General features: G+C 43.5%; 1 protein-coding gene across 16 annotated transcripts in view; it reads right to left on the reverse strand.

The window, feature by feature from the left end:
* Positions 1-21,529, reverse strand: part of MGAT5 (alpha-1,6-mannosylglycoprotein 6-beta-N-acetylglucosaminyltransferase) — a 390,386-nt gene that overhangs the window by 21,210 nt on the left and 347,647 nt on the right. For all 16 annotated transcript variants that reach the window (XM_006062941.4, XM_006062939.4, XM_044936151.2 and 13 more), the window contains 2 exons: positions 15,459-15,575; positions 6,950-7,024 (listed from right to left, as the gene is read on the reverse strand). In XM_006062941.4, coding sequence (XP_006063003.1) covers positions 6,950-7,024; positions 15,459-15,575 — 192 coding nt within the window. The remainder of the gene's footprint in view (positions 1-6,949; positions 7,025-15,458; positions 15,576-21,529) is intronic.

Below are 21,529 nucleotides of genomic sequence, written 5' to 3' on the forward strand. Positions count from 1 at the left end.
AGAAGCAGGAATAGAGACAGTTAGGAAGCCACACAGCAGTGCAGAGAGAGAGAGAGAGAGGACAGCCTCAGGCATCTTTTTCCAACAAACCTCCATGAAATGCTCATAGGGTGGCTTTGAAGGGTCTTTCAGGCATCTGTTCAAAACTTAACAAACAACTTTTAAAACTACCCTGGGTGCTGGACATCTGAATGTGGATGAGACAGAGTCTCTGGGGACAAAGGCCCACATTTAAAAAAATTACAGAACAGTACACAACAGATGTCCAACCAGGATGTAAAGGCCACTGTGAGGAGAGAGAGAATTAACTCTGGGGACGGGAAGGGGTGGGGGTAAGTGTCAGAGAAGGCTTCCAGGAAATAGGGACTTCCGGGCTGGGTTTGGTAGGCTAAATAGGAGTTAGTGGCTTAGCACAAAAACAGTGTTTTGCAGATAATTGGTGCTCAATAAAGAGCCACTGAATGGTTTTGGCATCTTGGGGCTTTGATAGAAATAGAAAAAGATACTATTCTAACCCAGAAGCTTTACATAATCAGAAGAGACATAAACAGTAATTTCCAATCTGGTTAACAAGCTCACTTAGACACAGAACATCTGCATTCCTCTCTAATAATGATTTTAGCCAGTCACCAAATTTCCCTAAGTTTGCTTCAGTATGAAATTTCCCTATAGTAACAATAGTAAGAAAGGTCTATTAATCGACACATTTATGAGAAGTAATGTTCTGAACCAATGAACACAACATACTATGAAAAAGAAGTAAGGGTGCTGCCCTTGTAACAAAGGCTAAGTAACAGTTTGGAAAAAATGTGATTCACCTAACACCCGAAGAGCTGGAGAAGACAGGGGGTGGGGGGAAGGGGAGGCTGCTCCCTTGGACAGAAGCGCTAGGAGGGACAACACTGGTGGTCCCTCCCTCTTGGTTTAGGTGATGGGATCTTTTCCGTTAACCCTCCACCTTGAGTGGACGTCTGGCTAAACCTGTGATTGAGTTATTACACCATGACATATCAGGTGCAGGTGGATTCACATACAGGTCTGGAAGCAGCATCTAAAGGAAGTAAGGTCAGGAATTTGCAAAAGAAAAAAAGGGGTGGCGAGTGGGAAGCAGGTTCAAGGCTATGAAATTGGGATTTGGGCCAAGTTTAGCCAGCTAGGTGAGGAGTAAGGGGCATATTTGTTATTTATGTTACAGCAGAGGAATCCAGAGCCAAGCACAGAAAAAGTGTTCAATACATCATGTATGACTGATTGGATTAAACACATTTCAGTTGCTTGCTGGTAACTGCCATTCTCAACTTGTCCTGTCCTCAAAAAGAGTGAACTCTGTCCATGGGTGGCCCCTGGGGCTGATGCCCAGCAGCAGGTGCAAATTTACATTTCCACAAGGGCAACAGAGAAGGTGGTGGTGAAGCTGAGCTGTGGTAACTAATCTCTATGGTGATCTTTACACTGCAAGCCAACAAGTTCATGTTGCAAAGATTTAGACATGAACCTCCCACATTTCAAACTCTTCTACATGAGGAGTCTATTGGGAGAAACAAAAACACATGTGCACATACATACGAATGTTCAAGGTAGCACTCCACTCTTCACAAAAGCCAAAAGGTGGAAATGACCCATATGTCCATCAGTTGGAGTAAACCAACTGTGGTCTACCCAGACAATGGAATACTATTCAGCAATGAAAAAGGATGCAGTGCTAAAGCATGCTACAGTATGCACGAACCTTACAGACATTATGCTGAGAAACTGCCCAGGGGCACAAGAGTTTTTTAGGGTGATGGAAATGTTGTAAAACTAGATTGTGGGAGTAATTGCCAAACCCTAATCATTAACAACAAAAAGCCCCACTGAATTGTACCCTTACATAGAGTGAATTTGAGGGTCTGTAAATTACACCTCAATAAAGTTGTTAAAACACACACACACACACACCTGAAATGCTCTTACAACATGCTCTTCAGCTATATTTTCTACTTCCTGTAAAAACCCTATAAATACTATACAGGATGATTGTGCACACATCATTTTGCAAGACGCTGTGTCTTTTATGTGAAAACCAACTAAATTGGTTTCTGGGCTCCATCAGCAGAAGTTAAGGCTTTCAGAGGACCTACTCTGTGCGAGGTACCTTCTCAGCCTTAAACATGTATTCATTTCTTGATTCCTCTACCAACCCCATGGGGTAGGTAGTAGTATCCCCACTGTACAGAAGAGGCAACTTGACCAAGGTCACTGAGAGTAGGGGCTAAGCCAGGAAGTGAACTTGGCTGTCAGACTCTAGGGCCCAGCACTCAACCATTACCCACTTAACCCCCCTGGGTTCAGGAATGGCTGCGCAAACAGCAACCACCAATTTTTCAAAAGAGTGAATACTTCTTAAGCAACTGCCAACCTTCTCCCTGTGTCAGTTCCTCTTTCTCTTTCCCTGTGACCTGGCACTTCCCCCTCCCCGCTACGTGGAGCTACCCAGATTCCCTGCCAGGTTTGTTCTTGCATCTAGAACATGCCCCTTGGAGGTCAGGATGGGCCCCCATGAACCAGATTTCCCAAGAGCTAAAGTTGATTCCACTGTGGCTCTTGGAGTTAACTCTTTTCTCCCCCTCCCTATCTCCAGAGTGCTTTTCTCATAAATGATACAGCTCCTTGCAAAATAACGTGAGCATGGCTTTCAGACATTAACCTGAGCATTGACATTCCATCAAAAGAACTTGCTCTACTCTGTGGCCTGAGGCACCGAAGTCTTTCCCAAGAAATGCATAAGGAGAACCTTAACAAGCCTGAACACACCCAGGTTAGGGGAGAAGAGTGCTCTGGATCTCAGAATACACTGGATTTTTCTCCTTGGCACCAGCTCCTACTGAAGGAGAGGGTGTTTCTCTTGGAGAGCAATGCAATAGGGCTTGCTATGCAAATCGTCACTGTTAGCACAGTAGAGGGAATGGGGGCATTAAGGGGAAAAGCAAGTGGTTTTCCTAAAGCCAGGATTCATTCCTGTTGGGTGCTGCCTGGTCTGGAGGGGGAGGTTGCCTGCTGTCAAGCACTCTGTACAGAGTACACACTGAGGCCCAGGGCTTTCTCAATTGCGGTCAAATGGCATCCTCTGGCCCCCGTTGCCTGGGGTGAGTGTGATGAACAACCTTGAAAGGGTTCTGGGATAAAAGCTTCCTTATTCCCTTAGCAGATCACACGGAGGGCTCTGAAGGCAGAGATCAGCCTAATTAGGGCTGTGGCGCTCCTACAGCAAGCGTGCACTGCCGCCCCCCTCCAGAGCGTGAGGCTTTCCTGTTCACACCAGAAACAGCCTCTCTCCTCTCACTGCTCTTTGAAGATAGTCTTTGGGCAGCAAAAATAATGAACACTCCAAGCTCTGAAACACCAGAGCCTGGAGCTAATCATTAAGAGGCAGAAGACCCGATCTGTGAACCAATGGGGTCTTGGCTTCCTAATTTCCTTCTGGAATTGGGGAACATTATGGCTTCAAGAAAACCCTCCCCAGAGGCCTAGGATAAACTCAAAATAGGCCCCTTTATTGCTCATTAGCAGCACTGAGAGAATGCTGAATGAGAAATGCCCCTAAACACAAATGATTCCTAGAGTGACTTTTCTAAAACACCAATCTGATAGCATCACTGCCCTATTCCTGAGTTAAAACCTGTCTTCAGCCTCCTCTTGTCCCAGAATCAAATTCTGAGTTCTTGAGCTGAGCCTCAGCCATCTTTTCATGATGTGTCTCCTCCGACCTCCTCTTGCATCATCTCTCTCTCTTCAGTCACAGCCAACCTTCCAATTCACCATTTCTCTTTTTCCCCCAGGCCTTCGCATCTCGACCTCTCAGGTACTCCCACTTTGCCTTCAGGACTCATCTCCCGCCAAGTGCTTGCAGATACTCTCCCTCCCCTCCCCCGTCCCCACCCTGTACCTGAGTCACATGATCCCAGCTGTGACAGATGTAATCAATGGCAGCAGCACTGCCTATCATCCTGACCTTGAAGCTACTTAAGAACAGAGACTTATCCTTTGACACCTCTTCTTCCCCAACTCCAGGACGAGTCTGCAGTCCCCTCCAGTTGACAAATACTTACAGAGCGGATGCATGAATAACAGCAGGCAGAAAAGAAACCCCTGGGTTTCTGTGAGCTGCAGAGCTCTGCAGAAGAAAATCTCTACCCAGGAGAAGTGTGAAAGGGCAATTTTATGAGTATGTTTTCTAGGAGACAATTTTATTAATTGTCTCTCCAAGTCATTAGGGTCAAGATGAGCCTGCTGGATCTTGGCACACAGGAATGAAAAGCACACACACTCATTACCTTCCTCATTCATTTAATCATTCTTTCAGTTTTGTTCACCTTCTCCCTGACAGGCAGAGGGCTAGGCACTTGGATGCCAAGGGGACCAAACTGGGTGTGGCCATGCATCCCTGAACATTTAACAAGGTCTATTTGGGGAACAGGACCTTCCTGTTTGAAGGGAAATCTAGTAATAGGTTTAAAAAGAATGGGTCACATGATAACTTCTAAGGACTGGCTGGCATTCAAGAATCTTAGGGAAGAAAGAAAGATGGCCTTCAAATAAATATGATAAAGTCTTTTCAAATATCATATGATACAAGTTATATGTGGATTCTAAAAAAACGATGTAAATGAACTTTTTTTTTACAAAACAGAAACAGACTCACAGACGATAGAAAAGAAACTTATGGATACCAAAGAGGAAAGGTGGTGGTGGTCGGGGGATAAATTAGGAGCTTGGGATTAACATATACACACAAGTGACGATGACGGTCACTCAGTCGTGTCCGACTCTTTGCGGTCCCATGGACTGTGGCCTGCCAGGCTCCTCTGTCCATGGAATTCTCCAGGCAAGAATACTGGAGTGGGTTGCCATTTCCTACTCCAGAGAATCTTCCTGATCAAGGATCGAACCCAGATCTCCTGCGTTTCAAGCAGATTCTTTACCAACTGAGCCGCCAGGGAAGCCATATACACACGAATATATATATATACTAATCACCAAGGACCCACTGTATAGCACAGAGAACTATACTTAATATTCTGTAATAACCAAATGGGAAAACAATCTGAAAAAGAATATACATGTATAACTTAATCACTTTGCTGTATACCTGAAACTAATACAGTATTGTAAACCATCTATACTCTTGATATAAAATTCAAAATGTCTTTTTACAATGTGGTGGTGAGTAACATTTTCCCTGAGAGGAAGTGGAGACAGGAAAGGTGGAAGTGGGTTCTGGCAGGGATCCTGGTAAGATCTCAGCCTCCGGGAAGGGTAGTAAAGTCTGTGACGTGTTAAAATCGCACTGCCACAGGCCACAGCATCCCTGTCTGCACCTTTGGGAAGGGCTGGCAGCTTCTTGACATCAAAGAAGATGAAGTATAGCTCTGGGACAAGTGTCATCGCCTGAGGCTCCGGCAATGCTGTTGGCGCAAGCCTGCATGGCTCACACCAGCCCAGCATCCAGCCCTGATTCCATGATGAGCCCTACGCTTGAGACTCTTGGTTCTTGTTATCCAGAGAATGGGTGATGATTGCTGTGGGGATAAATGAGATGATGCGTTGGGATGTAAAGTCTGTATGTAAAGGACTGCCCCCATCAGGATAATGATACTGTCATTCTTGAGTTAAGTGTCATATAAAGAGTGAATGAGATAGTGATTCAAATGCTCAGCTCTCGTGGTAAAGTCTGATGAATACTACTGTAGAATACATTGTCACATAAGAATATAATAATGTATATTAAATAATCAACAGCAATAGTGTGTCTTTATTGAACATATGTGTCGGCCTTGTTCCAAGCACTTCATATGTACTAGCTCATTTCCACATTAGCCGCTTGAGGTTCTAGTATCATCCTCATTTTGCAGGGGAGGAAACTTACACATCCAAGTCATACGGCCAGAAGGCCTCAGCGGAGCGGCTGGAATGCCAGCGGATGGCCGCACTGTAGTCCCTCTTTCCATTAACAAATGTTCAGAACATCAGACCCGGGCCCCTGAAGCCTCTGTCTCTGGCTGGCCCCGTCCAGCAGCTACATTCAGGGTTGTCCGTGGCTTACCACAGTCTGTGGCCTCAAATCTTTCCTTGGAAACCTGCCTTGGCCTACAGTCCACGCCTACTTTCAGTCTGAACACACCATTTCTACTTTCAGCCTTCAGAGTCCTCCCTGCCTATGTGTCAAGATCTCTTGATGGCACTAAGATGCTCTGCTTTGAAGCAGAGCTCCTCATGTCTTGCACCTGGTCAAGGACATCATATTCCCCTGCCCACGGGGGCTCTCGGCCTGCCTATTTCTAGCTCTGTGTTATTTTTGAAGCCTAAGGAATTAAGATGTTTTAAAATGATGGCAATGACACTTTTGGCCTTTACTTCTCTGAGCACAAGACACAGTGTCCCAACTCTGTTGGGGGTGGTGGGACCCTAGGAGCCCTCCCCAGCTTTGGAAGTAAAGTTTTGCTTTTATCTGTTTTATATACTTGGATTTCAAGTAAAGTTTCATTTGAAAAGGAATCCTATTTTTAAAAACGTTTGAAAACCACTAAAGAGTCCTACCTATTTGGAATTACCGACATATATTGAGCCATTTATCTGTCCCCCTCCCCACCCAAGTCTTTGTGTGGTTCCTGGACAAGGCACAGGTCTGATGGTGAAGGAGGTTTTCATCTTGACCATCCAGTCCCTCCCTTCAGTATCCATTTGACCTTCCACCCACAAGGAACATTTTTACTCCAATGACAGCCAGACTTCTCTGGGTGACCATGGCAGTTCATAGGTTAGAATTTCAAGAAGCCCTCACCTAGCTTGTGGAATCCTCCAAATCAGGAAAATCTCACAGGATCATGGTGACCTTTTACTTATTCACGAGTTGCCTGGGGTACCAGAAGCGGGGGAATGGCGAGGACAGATGGACTTAGGACAGTCTTACCTGTTTTTCGATGAAAGCATTGATTCTCTGCAGCATCCCCTCGCATGTGAATTCATATGGCATGTATGGCTCAATCTGCAGAAACAGAACAGATCATGAAAGAGGAAGACATGATTCATGTAATCTGTACCTATTTCTCCACTGATTCACCCATACTCAGGTGCCAATGCCTGCAGGCAGTCAGGTGAGGAGCTGCGAATATGAACTTGGAAATCAGCAGACCTGTCTTCACAACCTCCCTGTTCCTTATCAGCTGTGGGACCCAGAGCAAATGAACTACCATCTTTGAGCCTCAGATCCTTCATGTGTGAAATGGTGATAAGAAAAACCCATTCTTTGGAATCTGTGGTGAATATTACATCGAGGGAAAAAGTAAAGTGCTTAGTTCAGTGTCTAACACATGGCAGGCATTCAACCAAAGGTAGAGAGGGTCAGTTGTTGGAAGGTAAGCTCTATGGGGCAGGGTCCATGGCTGCGGGATCATCTGTATCCTGGTGCTGAGCAGCAGGGCACACACTGGAACCAGCAAACACCTGGTGAATGAATGCAGGCCTCCTACCCTGAGAAAGGCATGTAATGAGTTATTTCATGACAGTGAAAAAACTTCCTTTTGTACTGGTAGCTGAATATGTACCCAAAGAACTCATGGAGCAAAACACAGTGATGACGTATCACAGAGATTTCAGTAAGAGGTCCCAGGAGGCTAGAAGGTCAAAGCCAACTTCTGCTAATGTTGGGCTCTTAAGACCATCTATGATTCTAGCAAGCCAAGACTGAGGGAGGACCAAGATATGGAAGAAGTTCTATGGGGAGCAAGTAGTGGGAAACTACTTGAAAGAAGGAGTGTGGGAGGACAGAACTAGGATCATGGAAGCTAACGAGCTAGGCTAGAAAGCAGGTCACTGGATTCCCACAAAGGACTTGAGATTTCTACCCTCAGGAGCCTGGACTTTATCTGAGGGTGCAAGTAATGCAGAAGGTGCCTCACTGGGGTGGGGGAGGCAATTTGATCAGTACTGTGATACCTGACGGAAGGGAAAGAAAAGTGGGTTGGAGTTCTGCACTGCCTATGCCAACATTCTGAGGTCTGTGTCTTCAGGGGCAGCCGTCTGGCATTATTAACCTGAAATGGACATTACACTTGGGAGAAAATCACCAGTAATCCAATTTTTAACAACTTCAGAGAACCCAACAGCAGTTAGCACGTTCACCACTTCCCTCTTAAGTCTGCACTGCTAAGTCACTTCAGTCGTGTCCGACTCTGTGCGACCCTAGAGACGGCAGCGCACCAGGCTCCCCCGTCCCTGGGATTCTCCAGGCAAGAACACTGGAGTGGGTTGCCATTTCCTTCTCCAAGTCTGCACTTGCCTATCTCAAATCTACAGGGTGGAAGCCTGGACAAAACATCTGTGAAGTGAAGCCTGATGAAAATGGGAAATTGACAGAGAAGATATTCATCTGTGGGAAGTCAAGCAGTTGGGCTCAAGGCATATTCTCCCATTTTCTGTGTTGATTCATACATTACATTTGAAATCTTCATCATCTATCATTGTTACTTTCATAATGTGTCTTTGAATACACAATTAGATGACATATCACACAGCCATTGCTGCCCACATCCACCCAGCGAGAGCCAAAAGAGGCAGAGCCATAGTACTGTCGTACCAGGGCAGGACTGTTCTGCAAGAACTGAGGTCCTTCTGTCCCTAGGTAGTTCATCTCAGACGAGCACAAAATTCTTTAACTGACTTACATCTTCCAAGCCTGCATCTTTTCATCTCAAGCTTTTGCACCTGCTGTGCCCTCTCTAACCCAAACATAGTCCTTTACACCCAATGTATACTTTTTATTTTCTTTTAAAAAATATTTATTTAACCAACCTGTGAGTGATTCCAGAAGCTTTCTCTAATTGGCTAGAGAATATGTCTCCCCCCATGTTTGTGGGAAAATATATGGAGGAATAAGAACAACAAAAAACATGTAATAGCGGACTTGGCATGTCAGTTTCATTTATAAAGGGATAAGTAGGATTTCTAGAGTGAGGTAAACAAACATCAGTGGCCACGTGTCATGCCACCAACAGATCCAGCTATGCGGTAGGTAGAAAGCATACTAAACACTCAAAGGTCATTCCTACAACATATTCCAAAGGGCATCCATTAGAAATGAAAGTGAATTAATTCAAAGAGCTCATGCAATAAACACAGAAAAATGGCTTTTCCTATGTCACCCTACCAACCAAACCCAGGTTAACCAAAGGGATGCCGACTCATTACTTGCTCTGTGGCCAGTTCACTGTTCTAAAAGATAAAGAACCAATTTTCCTATAAAGGAAAAGCCAAAAAGAAAAGAAACTATATTCTTATGCCATCTCTGCCAGTAAGTTCCATGAGCCATCTTGCTGTGGATGGGAACAGGGCCCTCTGTGTGGGAAAGCTCTGCAGCTTAAGGAATATTGAACACTGTCTAGTCTCTGATGTTAGATCTGTTGCACAGATTTTGTGTGTGTGTCAGTGAGAGACAGAGAGAGTGAGTTTTCTGTCAGTCCTTCAGGGAAAGTCAAGGCCTCTTTGGGAGAATGGAAGGAGAGGGAATGTGAAACCACAGTGACTGAGAATCCCAAATAGGGCCAGTTATGGAGAAGCAGGGGGAGTTGTTTGATCATCCTGCCTGGTGGAAGAAGGACTGTTAGTCATGGCCACAGGAAGGATGCCTGCAGACTGCACCATGCAGTCCCTCCTGGCCTTGGAAACTTTCCCTATCCCCCCACATTTTGCTTCATTTTCTCTTCCTTACCTTCTTCCTTCCTGTGGGATTTCCTCTCTCCTCTAGCATCACTCAGTGTTCTAAGTCAGAGTGTGGATTTCTATAGGAACTACAATCTGAGATCAGTTAACCCCTGCATGGCCCCACCTGACACGTGGCTTGGTACCAGTCAATGAGATATGGTCTTAGAAGGCAGAAGACCACGGGTTGAGTCTTATCTTCTCTATCTACTAAGTAGAGAATTTTAAGTCAGACACTTCATGTAATTTCTCTTGATGATTTCAAATGTAAGATAGGTCATGCCATTCCACTGTTCAAAACTACCCATCATACTTAGAATAAAATCCATAATCCCTATGGTGATCTCTTTAAAGGCTCTACACATTCTGGCTCCTATGGAATCTTTTATGGTCTCCATTATTTCCAATAGGAAGTTGGTTGTCTTTCATACTGTTATTCCCCTGAATGTAATAAATTTTTCTCTGACTACTTTCAAGATTATTTTCCTTATCTTTCATTTTTGGCAGTTCAGCTACAATGTACCTAACTGTGTTTTTCTCCATATTTATCCTGCTTGGCCTTCACTGAGCTCCCAGGATCTGTAGGTTGATGTCATTCATCAATTTTAGAAAATTCTTAGCCATCATCTTTTCACAAATGTTTCTTCTGGTCATTCTCTCCTCCGAGATTCTCATCACACGTAAGTTGGGTTGTTTGATGTTGTTCTATAGATCTCATATGCCCTCTCTTTTTATCTTGTTTCTCTAATTTCAATAATTTCTACTGACAAGTCGTTAAGTTCACTGATTATTTTTCTCTGCTGTGTACGTGAAAGAGTTCATTTCTGATACTGCCTGTACCTTCGGTTCTAGTATTTTTTTCATTTGGCTTAAAATTTTTTTTTTCCATTTCTGCTGAAATCCCCCATCTGTTCACATATGCTATCCACTTTTTCCATCAAATATTTTAATATATTTGTCTCGCATTTAAAATTTGCTGTCTGATAATTCCAACATCTGGGTCATCTCTGGGTCTGGTTTTATTGGCAGAGTCCTCTCTTAATAATGCATCATGTTTTCTTGCCTTTTTGAGTGTCATGTAACCTAAAATCTTGTAATTAAATATGAGAAATCTTGGTACCAAATTTCTAACACATTTATAACAAGCTTAAGGGTTATAAGAAATCACTGCAGATGGTGATTGTAACCATGAAATTAAAAGACGCTTACTTCTTGGAAGGAAAGTTATGACCAATCTAGATAGCATATTAAAAAGCAGAGACATTCGTTACTTTGCCAACAAAAAGGCTATGGTTTTTCCAGTGGTCATGTATGGATGTGAGAGTTCGACTGTCAAGAAAGCTGAGTGCTGAAGAATTGATGCTTTTGAACTGTGGTGTTGGAGGAGACTCTTGAGACTGCAAGGAGATCCAACCAGTCTATCCTAAAGGAGACCAGTCCTGGGTGTTCATTGGAAGGACTGATGCTGAAGCTGAAACTCCAATACTTTGGCCACCTCATGCGAAGAACTGACTCATTGGAAAAGACTCTGATGCTGGGAGGGATTGGGGGTGGGAGGAGAAGGGGACGACAGAGGATGAGATGGCTGGATGGCATCACTGACTCGATGCACATGAGTTTGGGTGAACTCCGGGAGTCGGTGATGGACAGGGAGGCCTGGTGTGCTGAGACTCATGGGGTTGCAAAAAGTCGACACAACTGAGTGACTGAACTGAGCTGAACTGAACTAAGGGTTATGATGACAATCGTTTTTGTATTACTCTCATCCCTTATTTTATCTTTCTCACTCTCACCTTTTCCTTTACTTCATTTCATGCTGTTTTCTTTTTAAATTTTATCTTAATAAACCAGTCAAAATACTAGTTTCTATCCATGTCCTACTACTTACTAGTTGTGCAAATTTAGGTACATTACTTAATTTCTTTAAACCTTAATGTTCTTATCTGTAGAAGGATTAAACGAGATAAGGCTCATAAAGACGCATAGAGATTCTACATGTGTAGAAAGAGCTTCTCCCTATATATCATCTATTATAATTACCACCCCCCCGAGTTAAGTGGCCTTAGTTTAAAATTATTTAAACAAATCTGTGTTGTTTAAACCACCAAGGGAAGGGGTTTTAAAACGTGGAACAGTAGATGTTCCATGGAGTGAACAGAGCCTCACTTAGGAGTGGACAGAACTTGGCACCCACTCAGTGCTTTATGTGTCAGGCATTCCCACAAGATTTCTGTCTGATAAAAGGGATCTATTGGCTACAAGGTTTTAAACTTTATGATCCAAGATTTTCTGTCTGTACATTAACTTTTGAATTGTTCCTCTTCGAGGCCATGCACGCTTAACTAGGTGTTGTGGGTTGAACTGTCCCCTCAAAAAGATATGTTGAAGTCCTAACCCTGTGAATGGGACTCTATTTGGAGATGCAAATAGATACAATCAAGTGAGATGAGGTCATACTGATTTAGAGTGTACTCTAATCCAGTAAGGGCTTCCCTGGTGACTCAGAGAGTAAAGAGTCTGCCTGCAGCGCGGGAGACCTGGGTTTGATCCCTGGGTCAGGAAGATTCCCTGGAGAAGAAAATGGCAACCCACTCCAGTACTCTTGCCTAGAAAATCCCATGGATGGAGAAGCCTGGTAGGCTACAGTGCATGGGATTGCAAAGAGCTGGATACGACTGAGTGACTTCACTTTCTTTTCTTTCTTTCTAATCCAATATGATTGATGTCTTAGTAAGAAGTGGAGAAGACAGAGAGACACACATATGGAGACCATTTCATGACAACAGAGACAGGGATTAAAGTGTTGCAGCTACAAGCCAAGAACACCAGAAGGTGGATGAGACAAGGAAGGACCCTCCCAGAGGGGCTTCAGAGGGCGCATGGCCCTGCCAACATTTAACATTAGACTTGGAGCCTCCAGAATTGTGAGGGAATAAATTTGTGTTGTTTAAACCACCAAGCTGTGGTTCTTTCTATGGCAGCTCTCGAGGCTAACACCCTAGAGGACTCTGAGACTGAAGAAAACAGAGCTTGCAATCTTTATGAGGAGGACCCTCTGGTGGGGAAGATTCAGACGTGTGGCAAACACTTGAGGCAGCCAGCCTCACTAGGCACTTCATCTCTCGGCTGGGCCACCAGAGGTCTGGGGAACTTCTGCCCTAAACTGTTGAGGCAGAGATGTGATTGTACACGTCACTGATGGGAAGCTCTGAGCAGTCACCCCAGAGCTCAATAAGTATACTCCCTCCAAAGGGACATGGACAACACTGAAATGCTCCTGTCCCCTGGAGATGTTCTCAGTAAGCTGAAACTGGCTCTTGTAGGGTACACATTTTATTTCTCAAAGGGGTCAGATGGTCCTTTACATGGCCAGTTGGTGACTCCTCCCAGGATACATGCCTTTCTAGACTCTTCCCTGTGACCCTCACTGTTCCTCCAACTCCTATTTTCTTGAACCCACTGCTCAGTGTAGGTTTGCAGATCCCTACTCATCCTCTGAGACTTAACTCAATGCTGCATTCTCCTGATGTCCTTATAAGAAGCAGAGAAGACACACAGAAAAACCTACAGTTACCAGAGGGGAAAGGAGCGGGGAGGGATAAATTAGGAGTTTGAGATGACAAACTACTATATATAAAGTAGGTAAACAACAAGCTCCTGTACTGTACAGCACAGGGCACTGTGTTCATTATCCTGTAATAAAGTAAAAATGGAAAAGAATATGAAAAAAGAGCATACACACATATCTGAATCATTTTTCTGTATACAGAAAACGAACAAAATATTGTAAATCAACTATGCTTCAACTAAAAAAAAAAAGCAGAGAAAACAGACACTCCTCAATCTCTGGCATGTTGGTCTTGGCACCAAACACACTCTGCCTTAGTGCGGTGATTTGCAAATATCTATCCTCACTCCCTGCATGCTTCCCAGCCACCTGTTAGGTACATCATTATGCTGGGTCCCGAGAACACAGCAGTGAGACAGTTCCTGCCCGTGTTTCACAATCTAGTGAAAATCAAGACTATCACTAACAAAAATAAGAATATTATAGTATTACAATGGCCGTGACATACAAACCACCTAAGTGTCCATTGATGGAAGACTGGATAAAGAAGACATGGTATATATATTACCTACACACACACACACACTGGAATATTACTCAGCCGCAAAAATGAAATAACGCCACTTGCAGCTACATGAATGGACCGGCAGCCAGCAGACTATCATACTGAGCGAAGCAAGTCGGAGAAAGGCATAGCATTGCATGAGATCACTGATTTGTGGAATCTAAAACACAACACAGATGAACTTGTCTACAAAACGGGAACAGACTCACAGACATCGAGGACAGACTGTGGTTGCAGGAGAGGGCTGGACTGGGAGCCGAGGCTAGCAGACGCAAACCATTACACATAGAAAGGATGAACAAGGTCCTACTGCAGAGCACAGGGAACTATATTCAATATCCTGTGATAAGCCATAATGGAAACGGAATATGATAAAGAACTTATATATGGATAACTTAATCACTTTGCTGTATACTTGAAACACAACATTGTAAATCTATAATACTTCAATAAAAAAGAATACTATGGCATATGTAATACTAACACTGACTTCATGTGTGCGTGTGCTAAGGCACTTCAGTCATGTCCAACTCTTTGCCACCCTATGGACTGTAGCTTGCCAGGCTCCTCTGTCCATGGGATTCTCAAGGCAAGAATACTGGAGTGGGTTGCCATGCACTTCTCCAGGGCATCTTCCTGACCCAGGGAGCAAACCCGTGTCTCTCATGTCTCCTGCATTGGCAGGTGAGTTCTTTACCATTAGAGCCACCTCGGAAGCCTACTGACTTCATGCTGCTACTGCTAAGTCGCTTCAGTCGTGTCCGACTCTGTGACCCAGAGACGACAGCCCACCAGGCTCCCCCGTCCCTGGGATTCTCCAGGCAAGAACACATGTTTGTTATGATGCTGCCACTGCCTGTAAGCACTTTATATTCATTGTCTCATTGAATCTTCTCAAGCACCTGTAAACCAGATGAAACTATCCTTCATCAAGGATGAGGAAGGTTAGTAACTCAGAGGTTAAGTAACTGCCCGAGGCGGTGCCACTAGATCCTAAGTGGAATCAGCCTCCTTTATGTTTATGAAGTAAGCATCCTCTACAGTGCTTCAGAAAGTGCTGTGCATACAGTAGGTATTTAATACATGATACTGAACTGATCAGGAAAAGTCCAGAGAAGTTAGTTTCTTATATAAAATTCTATAAGATGTATAGGTAGAAAAGCCAAATAAATAAATGCTATAGAAAAACTTTTCCCAGTAATTCCTTAATTATTCCTTATCTGTCTCACTTTTTTTTTTTTTTTTTTTTTTTTTTTTGCAGAGGAGCAGGACTATCTTTTATGATCTTTAGGAGAGCTACATAATTAGGTTGAAGACTCAAGTAACAATTCAAACTCCTATTACGGTACATGGGACCCAGGAGTCATGTCGAAAGATCTGCAGAATCCACACTCATCTGGACACCAGCTCTGTTTCCATGTCATAGAACATCCACCAAATCCACAGGCCAGCACTTTAGCTGGGCTGTTTTCTAATGCCAGAGTTAAGCTGACATGGAAATGTTCTAACTACTCGAACGAAGGGGCTGGGATGCTTTCCACACCATCCCATTCACATTACCAATGGAGAAGATGGAATAAAAGAAACAACCTTCTGACTTAAAATCGCTTTCACGGCATCCTCGACCTCCTCCTGATTGCCAAGGTCAACGGTCCAAACGTGTGGCCGGCCGATGAAAACTTCAGCGTAAGGATGCTGCGACGTCAGCTGGAAAAGGAAAAACATACCTCAGTCTCACAAACACTGACTTTTTTCAGCCTTCTGTGCCAGGTGAAGTGTAATGCTTTTTATGATTCAGAGTTGGAGTTGTGTAGGTAACAACTCATTTTCTGTTCTTCCTCCTGACGATGGAAACCTCCTAAGCACCCCATAAGCATGCATGCAAGCTAACTCACTTCATTTGTGTCCAACTCTTTGCGACCTGATGGACTGTGGCTTGCCAGGCTCCTGTCCATGGGATTTTCAAGGCAAGAATACTGGAGTGGGTTGTCATACCCTCCTCCAGGGGATCTTCCTGACCTAGGGATTGAACCTGTGTCTCTTACCTCTCCTGCAGTGGCAGATGGGTTCTTTACCACTGCGCCACCTGGGAAGCCAAGTCAATCCCATAAATAGATAATAACAAAAGGGGGAGGGCTCCATAGCGTCTCTGTTTTTGACCCAGCAGGACATCCACTGGGCCCTCCTAAGTCAGGACTGGATATGTATACCCTCTGGATTCGCACACAGAGCACTGATGGGTTCAGGTAAGGAAACCAAGGCTGTAAGGTGTGCCCGGCTGGTATCACCCCTAGTGCCTGTGGGTGCCCATCAGGTTCATGTGGGACATTTAAAAAGACACATGGGGACTTCCCTGGTGGTCCGGTGGCTAAGACTTCGAGCTCCCAATGCAGGGGACCTGGGGTTCAGTCTCTGGTCAGGGAACTAGATCCCACATGCCACAACTAAAAGTTTGCATGTCACAATTAAAAGATTGTGACATGTAAGATGTAACATAACACAACAAAGATCAACAATCCCGAGTGCTATCACTGAGACCTGTCTCAAGTAAAGAAAAAATATTTTTTAATTAAAAAAAAAATATATATTAAAAAAAAGACATATAGCCAGGCTGTCTTAGACCCTCTGGGCCTGGATCCTGGGCACTTTAGAGGGGATCCTAGGAGTCTAGGGGTCCCTGGAGAGTGAGATGTGGGCCATGGCCCTGCCTGAGACCCACAGGGAAGGTCCAGTGATGTCTCCATACCCTGAATACCATCTGGAAGAAAGAGTTACATGTCATAACCAGGTGATGTGGAGGCTGTTACAAGTAGTTGTTCAATCCCTCAAATCATGCCAAGAAATAATGAACATTATTTCCTCAGTTATATCCCAGCCCTGAAAATCACCTGGATGGAACTAGTATCTACTATAAAATACTGGTTAGGACAGATAAGCATAATAAAATTACAATAAAGTCATTACAGGTTTTAAAGTCATAGAAGGACACATAATGGCACATATGAAAGGCAACAAAAAGAGAAACAAGAAAATCAGAAAAAACAGAATTTTTGTAATAATCATCAGCAGAACATTGGAACCTTAACAGTCATAAAGACAATTTGTGATCAGAAAAGCAAGTAAAGGCAGCTTTTATTCTAAAGGAGGTTTTATTTTAAAAACAAAGGGTGACCAAAGAGACCCAGAGGAATACTGGTAACTCTCAGTTCTTAAAACATCCAGTTTTTAAGAAAACTAAATTTGCCCCTCAGACATATCCCCACCTTTATTCTTGTATCCCTATAAGGGTGTGATATAAAGACAGCATTCTAGACCCTGTGAGCACATGTTCAGTTCTTGGGTTGGCGGGTGCTTTCCTAGCCCCTGGCTGAGGACCAAGGATGCCAGATGCCTTGAGATGGTATAACAGTCCTGCATGGGGCAGAGCTGTCCACTCCCCACAGGCCCTCACATGCCTCCCAAGCTCTCATGTGGGTTCACGGAATCTACTCTTTGGCACAATTTGAATACACACTGAGTTTTCCAGGAACATAACTGCCATGTAAATCAAAGAACCTTTGTGCTCTGTTTTATTCGAATTTCACCAACGAGTCATTATTGTTTCAGAAAAAGCACGGCGTCAAGTCAATGCCACCCAGAAGCTCTGGGTCTCCAGGACAATGTACCCTAACTAGTCCAGATTTGAAGCTGTCACGGGAACGCCAGTTGTGTGTGTCTGCGTATCTGTGCGCACCTTTCTATTTAGCTTATCTTTCCTGATGGCAGTTATAAGCAAAAAGGGCTGACCAGCTTCACTTCAATGTCTTATTCCTCTTAAATACAAACATATTCACCGTAAGGAGGCATGAGACACCACCGCTGCCTTCCGGTGTGCTTTGTGGGTATGGTATAGCATCTCTGGACTATGCATATACAAAATATCTTTTACCTTTTTGCAAAGTATTTTCATTTCTCGTTCATATTAGAGTTAGAGAATCAGCCTTTTAAAAAATTATATATGTTAGCAGGGCATATTACATGAATTCATTTCAAGACAGACAAGTAGATATAATACACTTCAAGAAGGGGCTGGTTCTCTTTTTTCCTTTAGACCCCAGTATACTCAGACAACTGGATGATTCAATGGGCAGCTCTCCATCTTGCTTTCGATCACTGTTCTTTGTGTCTTACCACGTGAATGATGTGCATGCAATAGCTGGTGGTGGGGAAGGGGGCATCCACTCTGAGCCTTCGCTGGCCCCCACTCATACGCTTCTAGACGCAGGGATCCTAGGTTTTATTTTTGCCTCCTCTGCCAGAGTCACACCTCTTGCTAGCCTGCAGTTCCCCATTCGTCTGACATGTACCCTCTTCTTTTTGCTCATCTGTGTGCTCAGTGAAAGAAGGAGAGTGGCTGCAGGCTCTTAGAGCTGGGGGAACATCCTTTTCTTTTTTTCAGCACATATTGTAGATTGAGCATGTATCCTCGAAGCCCCTCGTTGGGCCAGGCACTGTGCTCATCACCCATGCAGGCATTATTTATCAGGTTTCCCATGTAACAGTGAGGATTCTCAGGTTTAGAGGGGTTTCCAATTCGTCAGGACTATATAGCCAGAAAGTAACAGAGCAGATTCAAATCCAGATCCTTCAACAACTTTTTACCTTTTGACAAAAAAGGAAGATGACAATTTTAAAAGATGGTCTTGAGTTCTTAAGACAAAGACCAAAAAGAAGCTCAATGTAAACACCAGCCTTTTCATCATTTTTTAAAAACTTGCTAAAAAAAGAAAAATTACAGGACTGAATGTATGTCTGTATAAGACCTTCCCTGAAGCTGAGCAAAACGTCACACCATTTTCATTTTGCGACCTGGAGAACCAACTAATTAATTCTTCCAATTGAATCAGGGTAAACGAAAGCTGCCGTCAATGTCACTATTTAGCAGTCGGTCTCCCCTCTGCCTCTTAAGGTCCCTGCTTATTTACAAGGTTACTCTAGGCACTTAGAAGATACGAAATGCTGAGCCATTATCATCATGTTCATTTACATTTATGGAGGGTTACTTAATTTTATGAGTAAGGCTTTCTGTGATGCGTTATTCCCCATCTGAATGTTACACTCCTCCTCGTTAATTTATTGAGAACCATCTGCTTTGAGCTACTTCATTGTATATCCATTAGTATGTTTACTGAAGTATATAGTTTGTAAAAGTCATGAAAATCTTATTAACTATGAGACATTATTTCAGAGTGGCTATTAAATCTCCAGGAAGAACATGAGTTCTCTTTACGGAAGACGAAATGCTGGAGCCAGAGAATTTCCAATGGTTTACAAAATGTCAGAATAATGATCAAGAACCTGCTAATATGTTTCCCAATATAAAGATTAAAATACAATCCATATTACATTTCAAGTATAACTTGAACCAACCACACTATACTTAAGGCAAATGGAACTTCTCTTCCTGAGTATGTACAGCGTGGTTTTAAAAAGGGGTCCAATGAAGGGGATATCGGTTCAATCGCTGGTTGGGGCACTAAGATCCCACATGCCTCAGGGTGATGGAGCCCATAAGGTCTAGAGCCCGTGTTCCACAACAAGAGAAGCCTGCATACAGCAAGTAGAGAGAAGCCCCCGTGCAGCAATAAAGAGCCCACGTGCCGCAACAAAGGCCCAGAGCAGCCAAAAAAATAAAAATGGGTCCAATGCAAAAATAAAAACAAAGCTTTTTCCCTGCTAAATACAAAGGAAAATTTAGACTTCTCTTCAAATGAATGCAAAGAAGAGACATAGATACAATTTATATGGATCAATTGTTGCTTAGCTCAAAAGATTAGCTCTAGGGCACAAAAAGATGGCTATGTAATTATATATGCTTCGGTTAGAATTTTTCAATTTGTTGAGGGGAAAAAAATGATGCCTTCTAGGGATTCTTGACCCTTAGAAATCTGTACAAGTGTTGATAGCTCTTTCCCAATTAAAAGCATCTTTGGTATATATGCTGCCGAAGTGGGCACTAAAAGCATCTTTGATCAGGGGGATTCTGTGAGCTGAAAGAGCAGAGTGCGGCAGCCCACATGCCCATGAGGTCAGGTTCATTGGCTCCTCTCAAAGCTGAGTCACATCGCTGTCTATCAGCCTGCTCTCTGCACTGTCCCCAGCAGAGAAGGAAATGGACATCAGATGGAACCTGTCCTCCTGCATAAAGCAAAGTGACCTGCTTGGGGTTTCCCTCCAACTCATCAACATTCATGTTTCTCAAACTCGAAACCCACCTCTTCTTTTCCTTTAAAGCACAGCTCCTCCACCATCCCCATCTCAGCTAACCCAGACTACCCACCACCTGGCAACACTCCAAGTTAACTAGCCTTCTTTAATGTACTCAGTTATTTCCTTATGCATTCCCATTGATTAAGCATCATTCTTATCATGCGTCCAAATCAGTCTGAGCTCCTGGGAACAGGAAATGTGTCTTGGCAAGTTCTCTTAATGTAGTGACTTAGTACCACAGATCCTGTGGGGATACAGTGAACATCTGTCAGCCGACCTCTGCATCCCAGCCCTCCTGTGGGGGCCCATGGCTGATGGAGTCACCTGTGGGAGGTCACTCATTGAGCAGCTATTGAAAGGCTCCGCCAGTGCCAGTCTAACTGGAGTCTCATTCCAGCACTGGTCGGACCATGTGAAGAAACAGGAGGAAGCAAATGCCTGGGTGGCAGCTCCAACACCTATTCCCTTTTTATGCTGTGAAGGATGAAAACCCTCTATCATCTCAACAAAGAAGTAAATTACTAAAGGAATGCAACTGACAGGGTGAACACACTCAGCCACTGCAGCCTGATCTGATCTATGTATCATCACATTACATCACATCACATGCTGGGAAAGGGGTAGACTGTGTTTAAGAGGAGGCCTACATTTTTTTTTTTCCCCCAGGAAAAAGTAGTCAGTTGCAACACAGTGCTATCAAAATCTTCATGAATCAAAATTTAAATTATCTAACTCTAATGATCTAGAAGGTACCAATCTAAAATACTTTTGATAACTCATTTCCCAAAGGCTTATTATAGAAACTGCAATAAGAAGAGATGGGTTTCTTTGCTTTCCATGCACTAAAAAAAAAAATTCAAGATGATGGAAAAATCACCATTAGAACACCACTGTAATAATGGTTGCAAGCAAGATCTACTGACACATGGTAAAAATAAATGGTCTAAAGTTGGAGGATCTACAACAGGCTGAAGGGTAGAGTGGAGAGGGAGATGGGAGGAAGGTCTGAGAGGGAAGGGACATGGGTGTACCGATGGCTGATTCTTGTTGATGTATGACAGAAAACCAGAAAGTTCTGTAAAGCAATTATCCTTCAATTCAAAAATTAAAAAAAAAAAAAGTTGGAGGATATTTGCATGGTTTCAAAGTACTTCCCCCCAAAACAGAAAAAATTAGTCACTTCACAGTGGAGAAAAGCTGGCCAACATGACCCTGACCAAGTGATCAAGGTTACATCATCAGTAATAAGACACTGACATCACTAACCCCCTGATATGATACACTGAGGTCACATCACTTCTGCGGGATTCTTGCCAAAAATGTCTAACCTCAAACTAATCAGGAGAAAACACCAGTCAAATCTAAATTGAGCGACAGTGTTTAGAATCACTGACTGGTACTTAAAATGTCAA

This window comes from Bubalus bubalis, chromosome 2 (genome assembly GCF_019923935.1).
Source record: "Bubalus bubalis isolate 160015118507 breed Murrah chromosome 2, NDDB_SH_1, whole genome shotgun sequence".
NCBI lineage: Eukaryota > Metazoa > Chordata > Mammalia > Artiodactyla > Bovidae > Bubalus > Bubalus bubalis.